Source organism: Oryctolagus cuniculus, chromosome 6 (genome assembly GCF_964237555.1).
Source record: "Oryctolagus cuniculus chromosome 6, mOryCun1.1, whole genome shotgun sequence".
NCBI lineage: Eukaryota > Metazoa > Chordata > Mammalia > Lagomorpha > Leporidae > Oryctolagus > Oryctolagus cuniculus.
This window is the reverse complement of record NC_091437.1, coordinates 62,080,254-62,099,224: the sequence shown is the minus strand read 5'-3', so window position 1 is coordinate 62,099,224 and position 18,971 is coordinate 62,080,254. Positions and strand designations below refer to the sequence as shown.

At 57.4% G+C, this 18,971-nt stretch overlaps 1 protein-coding gene across 2 annotated transcripts in view; it reads right to left on the bottom strand.

Annotated features, from left to right (window-relative positions):
- Positions 1-1,106: 1,106 nt before the first annotated feature.
- CPLX2 (complexin 2) overlaps positions 1,107-18,971 on the bottom strand; it is an 81,793-nt gene continuing 63,928 nt past the window's right edge. Inside the window, exons 1-4 of one of the 2 annotated variants that reach the window (XM_008255439.4) lie at positions 13,279-13,571; positions 6,302-6,421; positions 5,993-6,168; positions 1,107-5,107 (exon numbers count right to left, since the gene is read on the bottom strand). In XM_008255439.4, the coding sequence (XP_008253661.2) occupies positions 4,910-5,107; positions 5,993-6,168; positions 6,302-6,332 (405 nt within the window). In that variant the 5' untranslated portion in view covers positions 6,333-6,421; positions 13,279-13,571 and the 3' untranslated portion in view covers positions 1,107-4,909. Of the gene's footprint in view, positions 5,108-5,992; positions 6,169-6,301; positions 6,422-13,278; positions 13,572-18,971 lie in introns of those variants that run through there. The other variant, XM_051843633.2, reaches the window with a different exon arrangement.

Genomic DNA, 18,971 nt, shown 5'->3' with positions numbered 1-18,971 from the left:
TAGCATTTGCAAAGCATCATTGATTGACGGCTTGGCGCTAGGAGTCTGTGTGCAGGACCCGGCTTACTCCTCGCAGCCACTGTGGAATGCAAAGTGATGATTATCAGCCCCTTTTACTTGCGAGCAGACACTTGGGGGGTTACGTAGCTCACTCGAGATCATTCTGCTGGGTGACAGTGGCACAGCTGGAACATTCGGCTGTGCCATCCTGGGTTTGCAAGCACAGCCACAGAGTCCGTTCTGGTCAGGGGGACGGGGGCTGCATCAGGGTGAGCTTCACAGAGGAGGTGATGTTTGTGTTGGATCTTGAGGGGCTTGAGCAGCACCCCAAGCCAGGGCAGGTGCCACTCTTCCCAGGCAGAGGGCACAGGATATGCAGAGGACGCACACAGCATGGTGTGTGTGTGGGGACTGGGGTGCTTGGAGCAGGCAGGTGGGTGCGAGTCCTGCCTGGCAGGCAGCTGCGGCCCTGCAGTTTAGGCCCCTGGAAGGTGTTGGGCAGGGAGGTACGCGATGAGGTTTCGGGGCAGCTGTGGGGTGGTGGGGAGAAGATGGATGGAAAGATGGGCCCGTGTGTGGGAGACCAGTGTGTGGCAGTGAGAGGCGCTAGGCCTAGCAGAGAGAAAGAGGGCCTAGCCTAAGGCAGCATACTGGGGGAGGAGAATGGGGGAGTTCTGGTGTGGTCCTGATCCTGGAAGTATCTGTGAGCAGGAGGAATGCTCTCTGGGTGCCAGCCTCCTGCTCAAGGCCAGGCAGAGTAGCTCCTCCACTGACATGTGTGGGATGAATGATTGGCACGCCTTAGCCCACCCATGGGAGTTGGCCAATGCCACACCCCGAGAAGCTTGGGGGTCAGCCTGGACCACTCAGCACCCGGGGGTGTCGAGCTGGCATTGAAAGGAGCTAGAGCGAACCTGAACTCTGGGGCCAGCCCTGCCTCTGGCCTTGGTTGACTTCAGGGAGTTGCTTCTGCATTGTCCTGGCCAGAAGCCAGGATGGAGCTGAAGATTTCCCTGGGGGCCTCTTGGGCTTTGCTTTGTGGATTCCCCCCCACCCCCCGCCCTCACTGGTGAGTTGGTGCCGACAGACAGAAGAGGACCGACAGCTGCTGTACAGGTCTTTTTTTCTTTGTTGTCATGGTTGGTTTTGTACATCTTAGCATTTGCGTCATACAAAGGGGGAGCGACAGCCATGGCTTTTGGTCAGGTTCAGGGGGGCTCGAGGGGGTGCCCCGCCCCTCCCCCCAGGCACTGACACATGTAAAGGAAGCAGAGCAACAAAGACACAGCACACGTGTGGGAAAGGGGTCTCCTGCGCGGGCAGGATGGTCCGTCCCACCTGGCCTCTCCAGGGCTCCCCACCCCACCCCAGCACCACCTGAGCACCTCCTGTTCCCTCCCCATTGGAGGGAGGGAGGTGGGGGCCAGAGCAGGGCCCACGTCCTCAGACCTGGGACACTTCCCCCATCTGAGCCAGTCTGACCCCAGCTCCCCTGTGCATTCTGGGGCCTGTGGAGTCGTGGGGTGGAGCAGTGAGCTGTGGCGGTGGGCAGCCTGCCAGCTGGGGCTGGGAAGCCCACCCCATTTTCCTGGTGCCACAAGCCTCTGGGGTGGTTGCTTAGCCCGCTTGCTACGCCCCTCTCCTGCAGAGGCACCCTGGGCTGCAGTCCTTGTCTCTCAACTCCTGCTGTCATTTGGAGGCACACCCAATGCGGGCTTGCAGGCACAACCTCCACATTTAGCAATCCTGGCCCGTTGCCACTGCCCCACCCAGGGAGACCTAGAGAAGCCCTTGTTCTTCCTTCTGGCCAGGGATCCCGGGCACAGGGGTCTGGGTGGTCTTCTCCCACCAGCTCCCGTGCCCACACACAGGGGTGCTTGCTCCTTGCAGCTCATGCTGTTCTTGCCCCTCCATAGGTGACTGTTCTCCATCCCCTAGGGGTGTCACACGCACACTGCTCTGTTTATGTGTGACACACTCATCCCCCTCCTGCCCAGTGGGTCTCTCTCTCTCTCACACACACACACCTGTCGCCCCAGGTGCACCACATGAACATCCCATCTCCTGCTAGTGGAACATCCCCCTCTCGGGGCCGCCTGTTGGCTTCTCCCCACAGTCAGATGTGTATCAGAAATGACAGTCATTGTGTCCCACTGGGCCTGGAGGTGACTGCTTGGCATTGGCTGGAGCCAGATCCGTGCCATGCAGGAATTCTCCCCCTTGCCCCTGGCTCCAGGAAGACTTCAAGTCCTGCTTCTGGAGAGCAGAATGGAGGAGTCTGGAAGGTGCATCCAGACTAAGCCAGCTGGACTGGAGGGCACTGTGGTGGGTGAAAAGCCCATTCTAGGGGTCCAGGGCTGTGGGGACCATAAAGGATGCCCTCTGAGAGCATGGGGTCCCTAGGGCCCATCTGGGATATCTCCTGTGGCTGGGTTCTCTTGCTCATGGGAAGTTCCCTTGGCTTTGGTCTCTGCTACGCATCTGGCACTCTCTGTGTCCTGGCATCACCTTTGAGGTCTGAGGGCCCCTGACAAGGGGGAGACCTCTATGAATACTTGGTATCCACCTCTGTGTCCAAGTAGGGCTCACACTCTGGGTCCGGGGAGGCCTGGGGCCCCTGGGTTGAGTCCTGTCTGCCTCTGGCCCCAAATGCCCAGGACTCTTCGAGAAAGACCATCCTACCCAGGATAATAGACACAACCAGACAAGCAGACGACAGGGGTGCAAGGTGGCTCCCCATCACAGACACGAGCACAGACACAGACACAGGCCCCCTGGGGGGCGGACACAGGGGGCAGAGGGAGAGGGGTGGGGAGGGGGGAGGAGAGTAAGTCCGGGGAGCAGGAGCTGCCATGGTCCTGCTCCCCAGAGAAGGGACAGACCAGGGGACTTTTCTGGTTCCCTAAACATATGGATTGTTTTGTCTTGTCTTTAAAGTATTGCAGTCTAACTGATATGGCTTTAACTATTGGAAACGGACAGAGAAGACACATGTCTCTCTCTGAAATAAAAGCATAAATCCACTAAAATGGAAAACCCGCAGAATGCAAACTGGGGCCAAGGAGCAGGGGTTTCAGGAGCAGGCAAGTCGCCCCCTCCCTGGCCCCTGCTTTGGGGGTAGGCCCTGGTGGGGGCCCAGCATGGCTTCCTAGGGCACTGCCTGGGTCTGTCCAGTGGAATTATGAGGACCTCAGGCAGGAACCCTCCAAGGGCAGGAGGACTCTAGGCCAAGGACAAGGTCTCCTGTTGGATGTGGCCACCTGGGATCAATGGTCTCCAGGCTGGGAGTGGGCATCTTTACCTGTGTTCTTCCTCCTTAAGCACATGTCCATGCACAGAGCTTCCTTTTCAGACCCACACAGTGTACACAACAGCCCTAGCACGTCCAATAGTTCTCTTAGACGTATGCTTCCACAAACACTTAGCACATATCTGTCATTCCTGACACACATGCCGTTTTGAAAACATGCATATTCAAGCTAACACATGCAATCTCTAAACATGTATGAGATGGCTAGCACACACATATGACACAATCTCAACCCAAATATACCACCTCAGGCAAGCACACCTACATAAGGCTGCACAGTGTCTAACACAGAGATGTGATGACTAACACACACGCACAATCTCAAGACACAAATATACTCTAACCATACACATAGGCATATGGTCTTTGGACACAGCCGCTGATGCAGGCTCTGCCATGCATATCACACATGCTCGGACACACACTTTGCTCTCTCATTTACTCCCCTCCCGCTCGTACTCACACAACTGATTGAGCACAGTGTGGGGGGAGGGGAGACCCAAGGTTGGTCCCACACATCCCAGAGGAGAGTTTGTTCTTGGCCAATGAGATGAATGGACAGATGCCTTCTGTCAAGTGGAAATTGGCTTTTCCCCAAATACTTGGGGCTTTGGCCAGGAAGGGTCTTCCTGGGGACCACGGGGCCCTGGAAGCACATGGACAGGACAGGGTGGGAAAGAAGGGTGGAGAGGAATGGGGGCAGCTTGGCCGCACCAATGGAGGGGTCCCATGGGATAGACCATTGCTGCCCGATGGCTCCAAGTGTTTTTGGGGGCCTGGGCAGCCCCTTGGCTGGGCAAGCTGGGCTCAGCCTGGCAGTGGGGTCCCAGGACCTAAGTAGGGTGGGGGTGAGGGGACAGGGCTCCTCCACAGATGAGCTGAAGTCCAAAGAAGATCTGTTTGGAAGGACCAGTCTGGCAGCGGCCATGCCTCTTTGGGTGGGGGCTGAGAAAGGGGGTAAGTACTCCTGGGCTGGGTGATATCAGGGAGAGGGGAGAAGGAAAGTCCCAGCCTCCCAGCTGGACCCCAGCCTGGCCACACATTGGGCCTCTCAGGCTGAGCCCTCACAGTGCAGGCTTACCCTCACTCCCTTCCTCAAAGCCAGGCCACGCAGCGCCCCTGCCCTGCCTGGAGCCTGCAGGAGGTCAGAGGCCAAGGGTCAGCATGCTGGGCAGGGCTGGAATGTGTCATTACTTTGGCTGGCTGGGGACAGTGGTCCTCCTGGCAGTGGGGAGCATGAAGGAAAGTATGGGGGGGTGGCAATCACACTCACATAGACCACAGCTTCCCTAGGGGCTCTGGTGCCTTGGGCCCCAGGTTCAACGCCCCCTGCTGGGGAAAAGCTGTCTTCCCTTTCTCAAGCTCCATGGGAGAGGTGGGGGCTGACACCCTGGGATGAAGAAAGTGTAAATGGAGCCTGGTGCTGAGGGGGAGGAGCCCCTGGCCTAGGGGAGAAGGGGGGAAAGAGGCCGACTGAGGTTTTCCCCTTCAGAACTGAGACTTAACTGAGTAAAAAGAAAAGAGAGAACAACCAAAAAAATAAATAAATAAAATAAAATGAAAAGTAACGTGTGGAGTGGGGCGGGGCGGGAGGGCCGGCTACTTCTTGAACATGTCTTGCAGTGGCCCCGGCAGGTATTTGAGCACCGTGTCCAGGATGCTCTCTTCCTCTTCCTCTTCCTCGTCCCCGCAGCCCGCAGGGATGGCCTTCTTGGGCCGGGTCAGGCTCCCCTCGCAGGGCTGCTCCAGGGCTGCCTTCTCCTCAGCCTCCTTCTCTTCCTTCTTCTTCAGCCCGTACTGGGGAAGGGAGAGGCAGAGAGGAGAGTTGGGGGGAGGGACACGGGGAGATAGGGTGGGCAGAGGTGACTTCCTGAACCCCAGATGCCTCATCTCCAAAGTAGGGATAAGGCAGCTTCCTGGAAGGCTCAGGCCTGGTCTGAGAGACAGACACACAGAGACGGTGTGTGGCGCTGCTCTTAGAATTCGTTCCTGTGGGGCCAGCGTTGTGGCGCAGCGGGTTGAGGCACTGCCTGCAACTCCAGCATCCCATATCGGAGTGCCAGTTGGAATCCTGGCTGCTCTGCTTTCCATCCAGCTCCCTGCTAATGCACCTGGGAAGTGCTTGGGCCCCTGCCATCCACGTGGGAGACCCGGATGGAGTTCCAGGCTCTTGGCTTTTGTCCGGCCCAACCATGGCTGTTGTGCCCATTTGGGGATGGTCTCTCTCTCTCTCTCAAAACTAACAAAATAAGTCTTAACAAAAAATTCATACCTGTGCATACTAACCTCTTTGCCTTTTGACATCCTCAAGTCTCCAAGCACTGGAAATTTTCCCACTTGAGTGGAGCCCAATGTTGGGGACCCAGCCTGACCCAAACCAATGGCAGGCTTCTTAACAGGTTTCTTGCGCGGTGCTACCAGCCGCGCCCTGGAGTGGCAGCCCCAGAGGCCCTGGCAGTGACACCTAACCTAGCACTGGTGCTCAGGGCACATGGGATTTCCCCACCTTCGCCAAACTTGAGTTCCACACAGATTGGGTTCTGAGGATCTGGGGGCAGCCTGGGAACTAGGGCTAATAAGGTGAGAGCCGGGAAACCCCTCTGGGGGGCGGGGGCGGGCAGGGAGGCCGCTCGGTGCTCCCCAGCCTCCGGAGGCGGAGCCAAGGGGCCTCCCCGCACTGACCTTGTCCCGGATCTGCTGCCGGACCTTCTCGCGCTCGGCCTCCATACGCGCGTGCTTGGCTTTGCGCTCCTCCTCCTGCTGCCGCAGCGCCTCCTGCCGCTCCTCCTCCTTCTTCTGCGCGTCAGGGTCCTTCTCCTCCTCTCCCCCGAGCATCTTCCCCATGTCCTTCGTGGCCCCTACGCGGGGGAATGCGGTGGGGATGGAGAGGAGGGGGTCGGATGGGAGGCAGAGCTCGAGGGGAGAAGGCGGCGGGCCAGGTGGGTGGGTGGGGACCCGAGCGCCGGAGCCCGGCTGCGCTGGGGGGCTCACCTCCAAGGGCCTGCTTCATGACGAAGTCCATGCCGCCGGCTCTAGTTAGTGTGTCCTAGTGCAGGGCTGAGTCGGCATGCAGCGCTCCCGGGCCGCCTGCTCGCCGAGTGGGGGGCCGACCTGCATAAGCAAAGCTGCGGGTCAGGCGGTGGAGGGCCCCTCCCTGGTTCACAGAAGGAGCCCCAGCAGTCTGAGGCCTCTAGTTTGAAATCCACGCAGAGATTTTTCATAATACACTATTTTCGTGAATTTCTGGAGACCTCCTGTAAGCCATGGATTTCAATGATCCCTTTGCAACAAAATAAATTTGCAAATTCCATTTCCATGAACTTTTGGAAACACTCTCCTATGTGCTGTCAAACAGCTTCTGGGTTCCATGGGGAAACTTTCATCATGAATATTGTGCTGACTTGAACACTACTTCAATATTTGAGCAATATTGAACAATGCTCTCAGCCCGAAGGGTGAGAAAGAGCCTGGGATATGGAGTCATTCTGAGCTGAGTTTTTGGGGTTTTGTGTATTTTTTTAAGGATTTATTTATTTGAAAGAGCCATTCTGGGAGAAGGAAAAGGAAAGAGAGAGGTCTTCCATCCGCTGATTCACTCCCCAGATGGCTGCAACCACCACAGCCGGGCCAGGCTGATGCCAGGAGCCCAAGCACCTAGGCCATCTTCTGCTGCTTTTCCCAGGCCATTAACAGGGATTGGATAGCAAGTGGAGCAGCGGGGACTCGAACTGGGACCCATCTGGGATGCCAGCACAGCAGGCGGCGGCTTACCCCGCTGTGCCACAGCTCCGGCTCCCCTTCTTTGCTTTTCTTTTTTTAAGGTTTATTTATTTGAAAGGCAGAGCCACAGAGAGAGAGAGAGGGACAAAGAGAGCGAGCCACCTGCTTCCTTCATTTGCCTGTGGCTTTGGCGAGTCACTGGCGTTCCTGCAGCCCCAAGCCTCCTAAACGGGCAGCACCTCCTCTGCCAGGGCTCCTGTGGGCTCTGGGGGGAGGCCAGCCTGTGCCACGGGCTCGCCCCCCGGAAGAACCGAGCCTGTGCCTCCAGCTTCAGCCCCAGAGAGGTACGAGAGAACATGAGAAGAGCTGTGAGGAGGAACACAGCCAGACGTTAGCAATTAGACAGAGTGATCCATTATTTTTACTGCAGCCTACATGTAAGTTTTGTGTTTTACGGCTTAATATTGATTTTTATTTTAAATTACACAGGGGGGTGTTGGAGACTTTATAAACTGTACGGGACTTCGTGCCTTGAAGGTGCCTCCGCTGGTGCTAATGTTAAGACTACGTTTGTCCTCCTGCCCCCTGCCCTGAACCACCGACTTCCAGCTTATTGTTCTTCTTCTTTTTTTTGTTTTGTCTCAGAAGGTTTTCTTTGAATTAAATCTTAATGGGAATCTCAATATGCAAACTGTGTGGCAGTGGTGGGAAGAGAGGGGGGAGGCAGGGCCTGGAGCTCTCCTCCCACCCCCCAGCCCCGCCTCCTTCTTAGCCCTCTGCTCCAACTCTCAGAGCTTAGCTTGCTTCACACCATTCACTTGCACAGTTCTTTGACAGATGAGCCTCCCAAGCTGTCTTTCTGGCTGTGGATGGGGACCCCACCCCGGTTTTTCCCAAGGGTGATAGGGCTTCACGGTCAGCTGAGGCCAGACCCCCTACTCCCCAGACCTTGACTCTCACAGAGCCAGGGTGGGGGCAGTTTTATGATTTTTTAGGAAGCAAAAGGGGTCCTGGGCAACAGCGGCAGAGAAACCAGCCTGGGTTTGGGAACCAGGATGAGTCCAAGTTCCCTGGCTGTCCACTGATGGATTATCCTCATTTCTTTCAAAATGAGAAATCATAACAGCAGACAGATTTTTTCTCATACTATGGGGCCCAAGAACCTATCTACATGATCAGACTACCCGGTAGGTGGTTTTGTGGAGAGCAGGCCGTGACATAGCACAAGACGTAAATCCAAGGGGACCTGGCCGTCAACGGGCCTGGTTTGAAAATCGTCCTGTGAAACCGGCTGTAGCTTGCCTGGAAGGTTCTGTTCACACTGCACCAAATGGGGGCAGTATCAGGGCTGCCCTGAACTGGTGCCTGAAGAAGGCAGGAGACTGGTGACAGGCCTGGGGCGTAGCAGCAGCTAGCAAGATGGTGCCCACTGCATACTCACAGGGACCATAAGCCAAAAAAGGAACACGCTTTCCAGGAAACCCAAGAGAATGCGCCCCGCCCCAACCCAGAATTCTGAATCAGAAGGCTGTTCAACTCAGTCGAGATGTTTGCATTCGATGTCAGACCCCGTGAAAAGCCTTCGTGTCTAAGCATAGGAAATGAACAATGTAATAATCAAGTGACTTCAGGAACTCTCGAGTCGGGCTCAGCATTTACTTGGAGCTCGAGGAATTAGCAGGTGGTGGTGGTGGCGGCGGCAGCCAGCAGTGGGGACGTCTCAGACTGCTGGGCGGCAGCAGAGCACCTGGGCTCCGGCTCCAGCCTCCTGCCTAACTTGGGAGTTGATTCTGCAGAAGTGTCTCCCCCTCCTCAAGGTGGCCTGTCAGGCTTCTGTGGGAGGGTCCCACAGCACACAGGCTGCCCTCAGACCCCCTCCTCCGGCTGCGCTCTCTTCTTTCCTCTCCTACTGCCCCATCCCCTCTCTCCTTTGCCTCGCCTTCCTTCCTGTCCCCCAGGGACTCTGTCCTCAGCCCCTGCCTCTATATTTTACTAAACTTTCCCTGGGTGAACTCTTCCATTCCGGGGGTCTTGATGACCATTGACACGAATGACACTTAGCCTGCGTATCTGGACTCCTGATCCTTATATTCCTAAATGCGGCAAGTATTAATTGAGCACCTACTGTGTGCCAGTTGCTGTGTTAGGCCCTGGGATATAGCAGTGAGCAGGGAAGACAAAGCTTTGCCATCCTGCAGGTTACATTCTGGGGCTTATATGCGTGCATGCACACGTGCAGAGAAATAGGTGGTGAATAAGTCAGGAAATGCTTTTGTTTCCTCCTGGACACATCCCCCTGGGTGTCCAGTGGGCACTACTCAAACTCAACATGCCATCTCTCGATCACAAAGCAGTCTCCTTCTGCGATTCCCCTCCTGGCATGCATCCATGCAGCCAACGTGGATTGCCCAGCTACCCCACCCACCCCTGCAGTTTGCAAAGTACATCACTCAAGGGCTGAGTCTTCTCAAGGCTTGCATCCCTATCACCGTAGGCGGCTTCTTCTTAGCTTTCTGGAATTATTCAGCTGAGCTCAAAGCCACCTAGCCCAGCATGGCCCTTTCAGCTGTTGAGCCATCTCTTGTTCATTCTATTGAGAGTCCCTTCACCAAGTCTCCACTTCATAAGGTCCAAGCCACTCCTAGTGGCTCCCTTTCAGCAGGTGGCCTTCCTCCCACTTGGTATGGTGAGTGGCAGAAGCAAGGTGTTCCAGGGACAGGCACACTTGACTCGGATCCTGAATCTGCCACTTGGTGGCTATGCGAATGTGAACAATCAGCCCAGCTCCTTTGACCCTGGCCTTCCCTGGAAAATGAGGGCTATGATACCACTTGGGAGCTTCAGATGTGCTTGGCACACGACGGGTGCTCAGGAAACAAATGGAAATGATTCGCGCCAGCTAGTGAGAACCCTTACACCCCACTACTCGTGTAGGGACCCCTCCTATCCGCCTGTGCTTGGATTCCGAATCCCCACCCCCCACCCAAGTCCGTTCATCACTCCCCCTCCCTTACCTTTTCCATCTCCTCTCTGCAGGTATCTTTCCTGCCCTCCCTTCTGCAGCTTCCGAGCCCTGCAAGTCCCTTCACCTCTTCTCTCTAACCTCGTGATGAAGGGGTCTCCACATCTTCACGCCCCCAAGTCAAGCCAGAGACCTGCTGCCTGTGCACCACTGTGGGAGCAGCCAGAGGCCTCCTCAGTGGTGCCTTACTGAGGGTGTTCCCACAGCCCCTGCCCCTCCACCATCCCTCCGCAGCATCAGCGCTCCCTCCCTGCGCCTCGGTCTGGCCCTCTCCACTCTCGTGAGCTCTGTGACTCAGCCGTCTTGCAGTCTCCCTTCTGCCTCTCAGATAGGTCTACTCTCTCTCTGCTAATTCCTTCCCTTGCCTTTAAAATGTACCCGTGCTGCAGGTAAGCTGTCCCTTCCTCCCTCCCCCCTGCTCCCTTCCCTGCTTTCTCCCTTGGGGAATCTCATCTAAGCTCATCAGCTTGGTGTCCCCCAACCCTGTCCCACAAACCTCACCTCTAACTCTGGATGTTGCTCCACATGTGGTCTTGACAGTCAGTCTCATCCTTACCTCCTTCACCCAACCATCTTTTCCTTCAGCTTGCCTGTTCCAACCCCCTCGCCTGAAGACCCCAGATTCCACGCAGACCTCCTTCATTTATCCTCTCCGCCTGCAACTATTTTTGACACCTGCTCCCTGCCAGATACTGTCCTGAGCACTGGGGCTGTGGAAGGGAAGAAGGGAGCCCAGCTCTTGCTGTCCCAGCATTCAGTTGGCTGGGGAGGTGGACACCGGACAATAGATCACACAAGGAACGGGTGGGAGCAGTGGGATGAGGGGGTGCTGCAGGGGGGAATCTGTAGCTTCAAAAACTTCGCCTCCCCCAGCTTCCTCTCTCCTCCTGCTGTGGCAGGACCTAGAGGTTCTGGATTTGTGCATAACCTCTAATTCTGTCCCCCTCTCCACCCAGTTCTCATCCAACCTGCACGTGGCTGTCCGATTAATCTTTCCAAAGGACACATCTACTCATGCAAACACACCCCGCAACGGCTCCCCACGGCCTAGTTAAGCCCAGCAGAGTCCTTGTGTTGACCTTCAAGCCCTGCGTTCTGCTGCTTGCTGCTCACTTCCCTTCCCTTGCCTTTGTGCCTGCTATTCCCACAGCCTCGGGACCTCTTAACCTCATCTCTGCCAGTCCGAATCCTGGCTCTTGACCTTGAGCGGGAGACTAAATGTATAAAATGGAGAGTGTTGTGAGCATTAAGTGAGATAATGCAAAACGCTCAGCCCAGTTTGCCCCAGTGTGGGAGCTCAGATGTGTTAGCTAGCATCATCGTCATCATCATCATTAGCAACAGCAGCACTAATTTTCAAAGATCTTTCAACAACGTCACCACCTCCATGAAATGGCCCAGATCTTGGCAAGACGTGGCGCTGCCTCTCTCTTCTGAGATCCGTGGCTCTTTCCAGTGCTGCCCGCCTTCAGCTTATGCTCTACCCATCTGCGGATCTGTCCTTATCACTCCGAGTGTGCCCATGTCTCTTACCCCCTCCTAAACTTGCACTCAATCTCCTAGGACCAGGTCGATCGTCAGGATATACTGCCTGTGTGTCAGCGAGTGAGAAGTGCGCCTTCCGGGTGTGCTCCCTCCTAACTCCCAGCTCAGACGTCCTGTGAGCCTGCTTGTGCGCGGTGTGTGATGTTTGGCCACAAGCCCTTAGCTGAGAGCGGAGGTTCAGCAGGTCGCACGCCGATGAAGATTTTGGCCGGGCCGCCAGGAGGCGCTCCGCGGCGGTTCTGCGGGAAGCCTCGGTCTATGCCTGCGCGGGAAGGGTGGTGATGGGGGTGCGGGCGTTGGGGGGTGGTGGTGGGTGGGAGGGGGAGGCAGAGCTGGGGGAGGGGACCCAGGGAGGGGAGGGGGGAGGGGGAGAGGTGCTGCGGCATCACCAGGTTTCCGTGCCTTCCGCGCGCCGGGGACCTAGAGCGCATCTTTGGCTTCGCTCTCCGACTGCCCCGCAGCTCGTCCCAGCCCGGAGGCAGCGGAGGCACCTGCTCCGGCTCGGCCATCTGAGCCCCGGGCGGCTTTCGGGGACGGAGCCCCCGCCCTCTGACAAGCAGACTCGGACACCTGCAGTGTTTGTCCTTGTGGCTGTTTTTCTGCTTTGATGGCTCGAGGTCCGGGCTGTATTCGCCGCAACTCAATTCAACACTCAGTTGCTTTTCGCAGGGGACCCCGCGCTAATGGCGGTGGCAGAAAAGGGAGATGCCACACGAACCACCACCCCCTCCCTTCACATCCCCACCCCACGCCCCTGGAAGGGAAACGCGCTGGGGGAGGGTACGGGGTGGGGGGGGGTACGGCTCCAGCGGCAAAGCGGCATTGCCGGGGTCTGCCCGCACCCCGACCACAGGAGGGGACCAGACCCCGGCACTTGGAGTGCCGCGGAGACCCCCACACGGGCAGCCCTGCCCACCAGCTCGGGTCGGACGCCGAGACGCCCCTTCCCCCATCGCACAGCGCTCCAACCCCGAACCCCAGCCGCTCCAAAACTTTGCTGCGGGAGGGGGCAGAGCGGGGCGGGCAGCGGGAGTGACGCGGAGCGGGGACCGTTCCGGAGGCGCCCGGGCGGGCACGCGAGCTGCCGGGCCCTTTTCTCCCGGAGAAGGACAGGCAGCCCCCGGCGGCGCCCACCCCAGTCGACGCTCGGGCTCGCCTCCCCTCCACCTGCGGTCTGTGCGCTGCCCTGCCGCCGCCCTCTGACTCACTCCCGGAGCCCGAGCTGCACTCCTCGGGGGGGCGGCTCCCTTCTCGGGGCGAACAGGGCCTCGGGGGGCTCCGGGTTAAGCGCAGCCCGGAGCGGCCCCGGTCTCCCGCCGCCCCAGCCCCGCCAGCTCCAAGTAGTTCTCTGGGCTGACACTTGAGTCCCCCGCTGCGTTCGGGGCGGTGCTGGCTCCTCGGGAGCCGGGGGGTTTTGGGCGCCTGCCCCGGGGTCTAGCGCCGCGCGGCCCACGCCTGCCAGGTTAGCTCCGGCCCCTCGCTGCGCCCGCGGGGAGCTGTCCTTTCAACACCAAGGCGACGCAGCCACGCAGCCCCCACTCCCGCGCCAGGCGGTCTCGGGGAGCTGACCCCAGAAAACCGGCCTCCCCAGGCTCCCGGGTTGCCCTCGGCTCGAGGCGAGAGCCGGGACCCTGTCCCCTACAGCCCGGCTCCGCCCTCCCGGCCCGCGGCCAGCACCGACCTGGTGTCCCCGCGCCGTCTAAGCCACTGCAGGACTCCGGCCCGGCTGTTCGAGGCGGTTCCGCCTGCTCTTCCAGCTCCCGCCGCCGCCTCGTGTACTCTGCCCGGCGAGCGGCCGCGGCTGCTGCCGGAGGCGCCCTCCAATCACGCCCCTCAGCCAGGCCCTGACGCGCTACCGCTCCCCTTCCAGATGGGAAATTCAAACCTCTCTCTCTCTCTCTCTCTCTCTCTCTCTCTCTCTCTCGTCCTCCCTCCCTCCTTCTCTCTTCCCCTCTCACCCTCTCGGTCTCCCTCCCTCCTTTCCTCCTTCTCTTGCTCACCCTCTCTCCCTCCTCCTCCTCTCTCTCCCTCCCCTCTCAGTCTCTACTGCATCCTTCTCTCTTTCTCCCTCCCCCTCCTCTCTCTCTTCCTTCTTCTCCCCTCTCCCTCTCTTCCCCTTTCCCCTCTCCCTCATTCCTCTCTTTCTTACCTCCCTTCCTCCCCTCCGTTTGCTCCCCTCTCCCATTCTCCCCCTCCCCTTTCCTCTCTCCACTCCCCCAGCAAGCTCCCGCAGCCTGCCACAGAGGCTGCAGCCCTGAGGACCCCAGGCCTGCTGCAGAGAGGGCTGGTGGGGGCAGGGGAGAGGAGAGGGCTCTTCAAAGCAGCGCTCAGAGACCCTCCCTGTGGGAAAGGCAGAATGACTGCACTCCTTGGCCCCCCACCCCCCACCCCCCGCCACCGGGAGGAACTCCTGTTTGGGCAGACCCTGACCATCAGCCTGCTTTTCTCTGTCCATAAGCAAATCTGGGGCTGGGCCACGGTCAGATGGCCTTTGCAGCCCTTCAGCATAGTGGCCAGCAGCAGGAAGACCTGAGGTGGGCAGTGAGGGTAAGGCCCTTTGCTGTGCACCAGAGGGAGAAGGCTCATGCCGAGTAGCAGTGGATCCAGGGAGTATTCCCCAGTCCCTTCTAGACCCTACATCCTGTGAAAACAGGGAGGGAGCCTCTGGCAATGGTGATCCTAGATTCTTTCCTTCCGAAGCCCAGGGAAGCCCTGGGACCTCTGAGAAGCAGGACAACACCTGCTCACACACACACACACACACCCCCCGCACCCCCCAGCCCTTCCTTCTGCCCTCACACTCATGGTTTGCTTTGTTTCTCTCCTAATGAGCCTCTTCACTTTGCCTGCAGTGTGGTGGCCTGAGGTGCAGGGAAATGGCTTTAAGAGGAGGGGCCTCGCACCAGGCCTTTGAAAGATTCATAGGAGTTTATGCATCAATCAGGGCTGTGTCAGCGTGGAGATGACTTCTGCTTCTGTCTGGGGATGGCTTCCATTCAAAAAGGGAGTGGCATGAGCTGCAGAGACAGGATCTGGGAGAGGAGGGAGCCCTGTGTTCCAAGCAGAGGGCTGTTCCTTTTGAACCTGGCCACGGCCAGGACCTCAAGTGGGGGACCCCACAAGACAGAGGCTATCGGCAGACCCACACCCCTCATCTGGACCAGCTCCTTCTGAAGCTCCTCTTGGGCTGTGGGGCTTTGCATAAAGAAGGCCCTTCCCTTATGGGCAAGTTCTCTGCTGGGCGCCATCTAGGGTCATTGGCGTGCTCATTCTTTATTTCTCTTCAGTTTCCTAGGGCGGACACAGAAGGAGGGGGACAGTGGGGAGGCTGTTTGATCAGAGTGACTTCGACTCGCCACCAACGCCTGAGGGGAGTTGTCATTTCCAGAGCCAGGGTCCCCCACCCTCCCCCTTTCTCCGCATTCTTCAACAACACGCTCAGTAGATGGGACCTGGCTGACAGCACTCTAGTTACAATCGGGGTTTTTCCACAACTGGCATTGCCTTTGACATGGACGTGGACCAAGTTGAGCTTGAAAAATCCTGAGCTCATCTCTGGGCAGCCTGCTTGAAGAGGAGACTGGATGAGCTGGAGCAGAGGGAGGCTGGGTGGTGGGTTCACATTTGCATTCGAGCTTTTAGCATGATGCCTGGGACAGCAGTATTAAAGAACTGGTTGCTGAGTGGAGAAATGATCCCTGCAAAGAGAGATTCCGACTCCGGCTTTCACATCGTTCAACAAAGAATGAGGCCAGTGGGGGAAAGGTAAGGGCTCGAAGCAGCCTCAAGCTTTGACAAGCACCTGCTCACCATTGCAACTATCCAATCAACATTAGGATGGTCCCATGTGAGGTCACGGGTCCATGTCCCTGGAAGCTGGCAGGTGGGTGAGAGGCTGGTGGCCCAGGTGACAGCTAAAGCCCGCTTTGAACGCCCATATCTGTGAGTCTATTGAGAAGCCACCTGAGCTGATGAGCTGTGAGAATCTTAGGGGTTACTGGACAGCCCAGTTGAACTTTGGCTGCTGAATGAATAGGGATGCATGGTGACTTGTTAGCCATTGAACTTGCCCTTGAGAAAAGCAGGTGGAGAGATGAGCACCTGCTCTCTATTCCATGTTTCCAGGCTGGACGTGGTTTCCCAAATCCCTTATTATTACTGAAGGGAAACTGCTAATCACCATTAACACTTCCTGACCACAATACCATCAATCTTAGCAACAATCCAACACCACCAGTCACAGCGACAATCGGAGCTTGCATTCTTTCCCCACTGACATTTTCTCGCTTTCTCCCCTTTTCAAGATGGGGAAGTTGAGGGCCAGGGGGAGAAAGTGGGTCTTTGGCAGAGCCAGGATTCCAACCCAGGCTAGCCCAACCCCGAGTTCTGTGGCTCTTCCACAACATGGGCCACTTCTCTTCTGACACATCCCACCGCCTATGGAAATGTAACTTTTGCTCTACAGATATTTTCCCACATTGACATTTATAGTCATCCCTGTTTTCCGATTTCTCACTAAAAAAAAAAATCAAAAAGAGAAAAACCTGCCACGGATTCACACCCAGATTGGGGTCCCCATGCCATGGGTGTTGCCAGCATTCCCTTCATCTCCTGTGTCTGGGATCCAGCCCGCTGGGAGTGAGCGCGAGCGAGCAGGAGTGCCAAGGGGCCCAGCCTCTGGTCCTGGCAGGGCCCGCTCTGCAGCCAGCTTCCCAGAGTCACCTGGTAAAATCGAGATGTGGCTGTGCTGTCACGTCTGCTGAGTCCCTGCTTTCATTTATGAGCCGTGGGGGCAGGGGGTGGGGCCAGGATTGAACAGAATCATAAAGTGATATGTGCACACCTTGAGTGTTCACCAGGAAGTCAATCAAGGGAGCTGATGTGAGTGCTTTGTGTGAGGCTCCAGGAACAGTGTGTGAGGAATGACAAACGCGAGCAGGAAGGATGGCTTGCAGAGCACGCCTGTCCAGAGGTCAGCCCCTTTCTCTCTGCAATTGCCTCCATCCAAAGGGCGCCCTGGCTGCCATCCGGGAGATGCCGAGGTCTCCAGGAAGCGCCAGGCACCGGCTCTGAGATGGAGCTTGCGGGCTGGTCCTGACCCCAGCTGGTGGGTGCAAGCCGACTCACATCCTGCTGTTCTAGCAGGAGCCTGGAGGGGCAGAGTTGGTCTTGGTTTGAGAGGGTGGCCATGTGCCAGAGGCAGAGACAGAATTGCGGGGGTGGAGCACAGAGGAGGGATGGGGGGGCACCCTTGCTCATCTGCTGAGTGTCTTTCTTTTTGTCAGCAGCTGTGGCCCGGGTGCTGCCCTGCGTGGGTGTGATGCGAGGCTCCCCGGTCTGCCTCCTTCAGTGAGGAGCGACAGTGTGATGGCAAACCCGTCAGTGAGCAGTGGTGCCTTTGTGTGTGTGTGTGTGTGTGTGTGTGTGTGTGTGTGTGTTTGTGCGTAAGTGTGGGACTGTGCAGGTGTGAGTGTGGCAGCATACATGTGAAGTGACATAGGTGCTGTATGCTGTCCTCAGTACGTGGTAGGACAGGTGTGGGTCTGTCACCACGGGACTATCAGTATCTGCCAGGGGTATTCCTGATGTGAAGTGCCATGACAGCATAGAGCTCAGTGAGCTGTGGCTAGAGCACTGTGTGAGGGTTTGGATAGAAGGCAAGGGTACATGTACAGCTGTGTGGGTTGTGCACTATACCACCACAAAGGGTATCATTAGACTATGTCAGACACAAAGGCCTCCAGGAACAGGTCACCACTTCTGTATGATCCCTGAGTGCTGCCATCCATCAGGAAGGACCTCCAATATGCAAGGATGCAGTCCTGTGCCACCATCAGTGGTAAGGCTGCAGATGGCCGTGTGTCACAGTGGAGCGGCACACATGTTTCTGCCACCGTGTGGGGCAGTAGGGGTGTGTGTGTTTGCAGCCAGGAGTGTGTCATCACCACTGAGCAGGCGTGTAGGCAAAATATGCCACCAAGAGTGACTAACCCCTCTTTCAGCATTCCTCCTCCACCAGAGGGGGCCCCGGGCACCTGTGTCTGCCGGCTCTTGCCCCACCTGGGAAACTGCCAAGAGCCCAGGGTCCTGCATTCTAAACTCGCGTGTCTCAGAAAGAGGGTCCCAGGTTCAATGCCTGAGCCCTGACTCTTTGGAATTCCATGGAATCTGTGTGGATATTCTTTGGGGAGCCCCCCTCTCTGCCCCTCCCAGAGCCCTGCCCAACAGCTCGGTGGAGGTGCCCCTTTCATCCAGCACCACCACCCCTTGAGGGACACTGCAAAGCAGTCCTCTTCCAGGCCACACAGCCCACCCCAGGACGTCTCCATGTCCCCACACAGTCAGCTCCCTCTCCTCTGAGCTCTTCCGAATCTGCACACTTTGCTGTCTGCACGCCAGACTGTAGTCCCCCGGCAGCCACCCAAGGGAGGATGTTTAGGTGATAAACCTTTCCAATTTTTGCCTCTGGTTCTTTTTTGAGCATTCTGCTGTGACTTCTGCCTCCCCTCCCCCAAACTCAGTCCCTCCAGCTCTCCAGGACATGGTTGCATGTCCCTGTCCATCCAGAACTCTTCTCTGATGACCTCAGCCGACGGCCTCAGCCAAGTTCCCTTTGCTTTCTGAGCCTGGCCCTGGCCTTGCTCAAGCCCTTCCAGGGCGCCCAAACCCTTGGTCCCTTCTTCTCTCCCCTTGCAAAGCCCATGCTCAGCAGGAGTCTTCACCCCTTAGAATGTTCCCGAAGCCACATGGAGACCGTAGGAGAGTTGTTGAATATTACAGTCATGAGCAAAAGGCCACCCAAGAACCACTTTTAGAAACACAGAATCGGAGGCTTTTACAACGCTATATGTCAGAGAGGGGCCACTCCTACACGAAGCGCCAGAGAGGGGGGACTTGGCAAAAGCTGGCAGCCTCCTGGGCCTCATCCTGCATGGAGCGGACCCCAGTCTCTGAGACAGAGGCCCAGGGGTTCACGGCCTTCCCGTAGTCCCCTGGCGTTTTTGACACGTCCAGTGGTCGTACAACCTGGGCCCTGGCTCAACAGAATTGGGGAATCAGCCGACCCAGGACCCCAGTCCTCCAGAAAAAAAAGAATCCTAGACTATTTCAGGACTAACTGAAGCTTAGAATCAACCTTCATCCGCATCCACGCTCAGCGCTAGAATCTTACACCCTAAGCATGTCCGTGTCTAGAACTGTTGAGCTGGAAGGGACCCCAGAGTGTGGCCTTGTTCCCGGCATAGGAGAAGTTTTGATTTTTCAGGCTTCCTGCTCTTTTGGGATGGAAGCCCCCTGAAGGACTGCCTCCCTGGTGTCGCCCTCACTCTTCCTGGCTCCACGCCAAGGCAGCAGGCAGGACCCCTCCATGTGGGG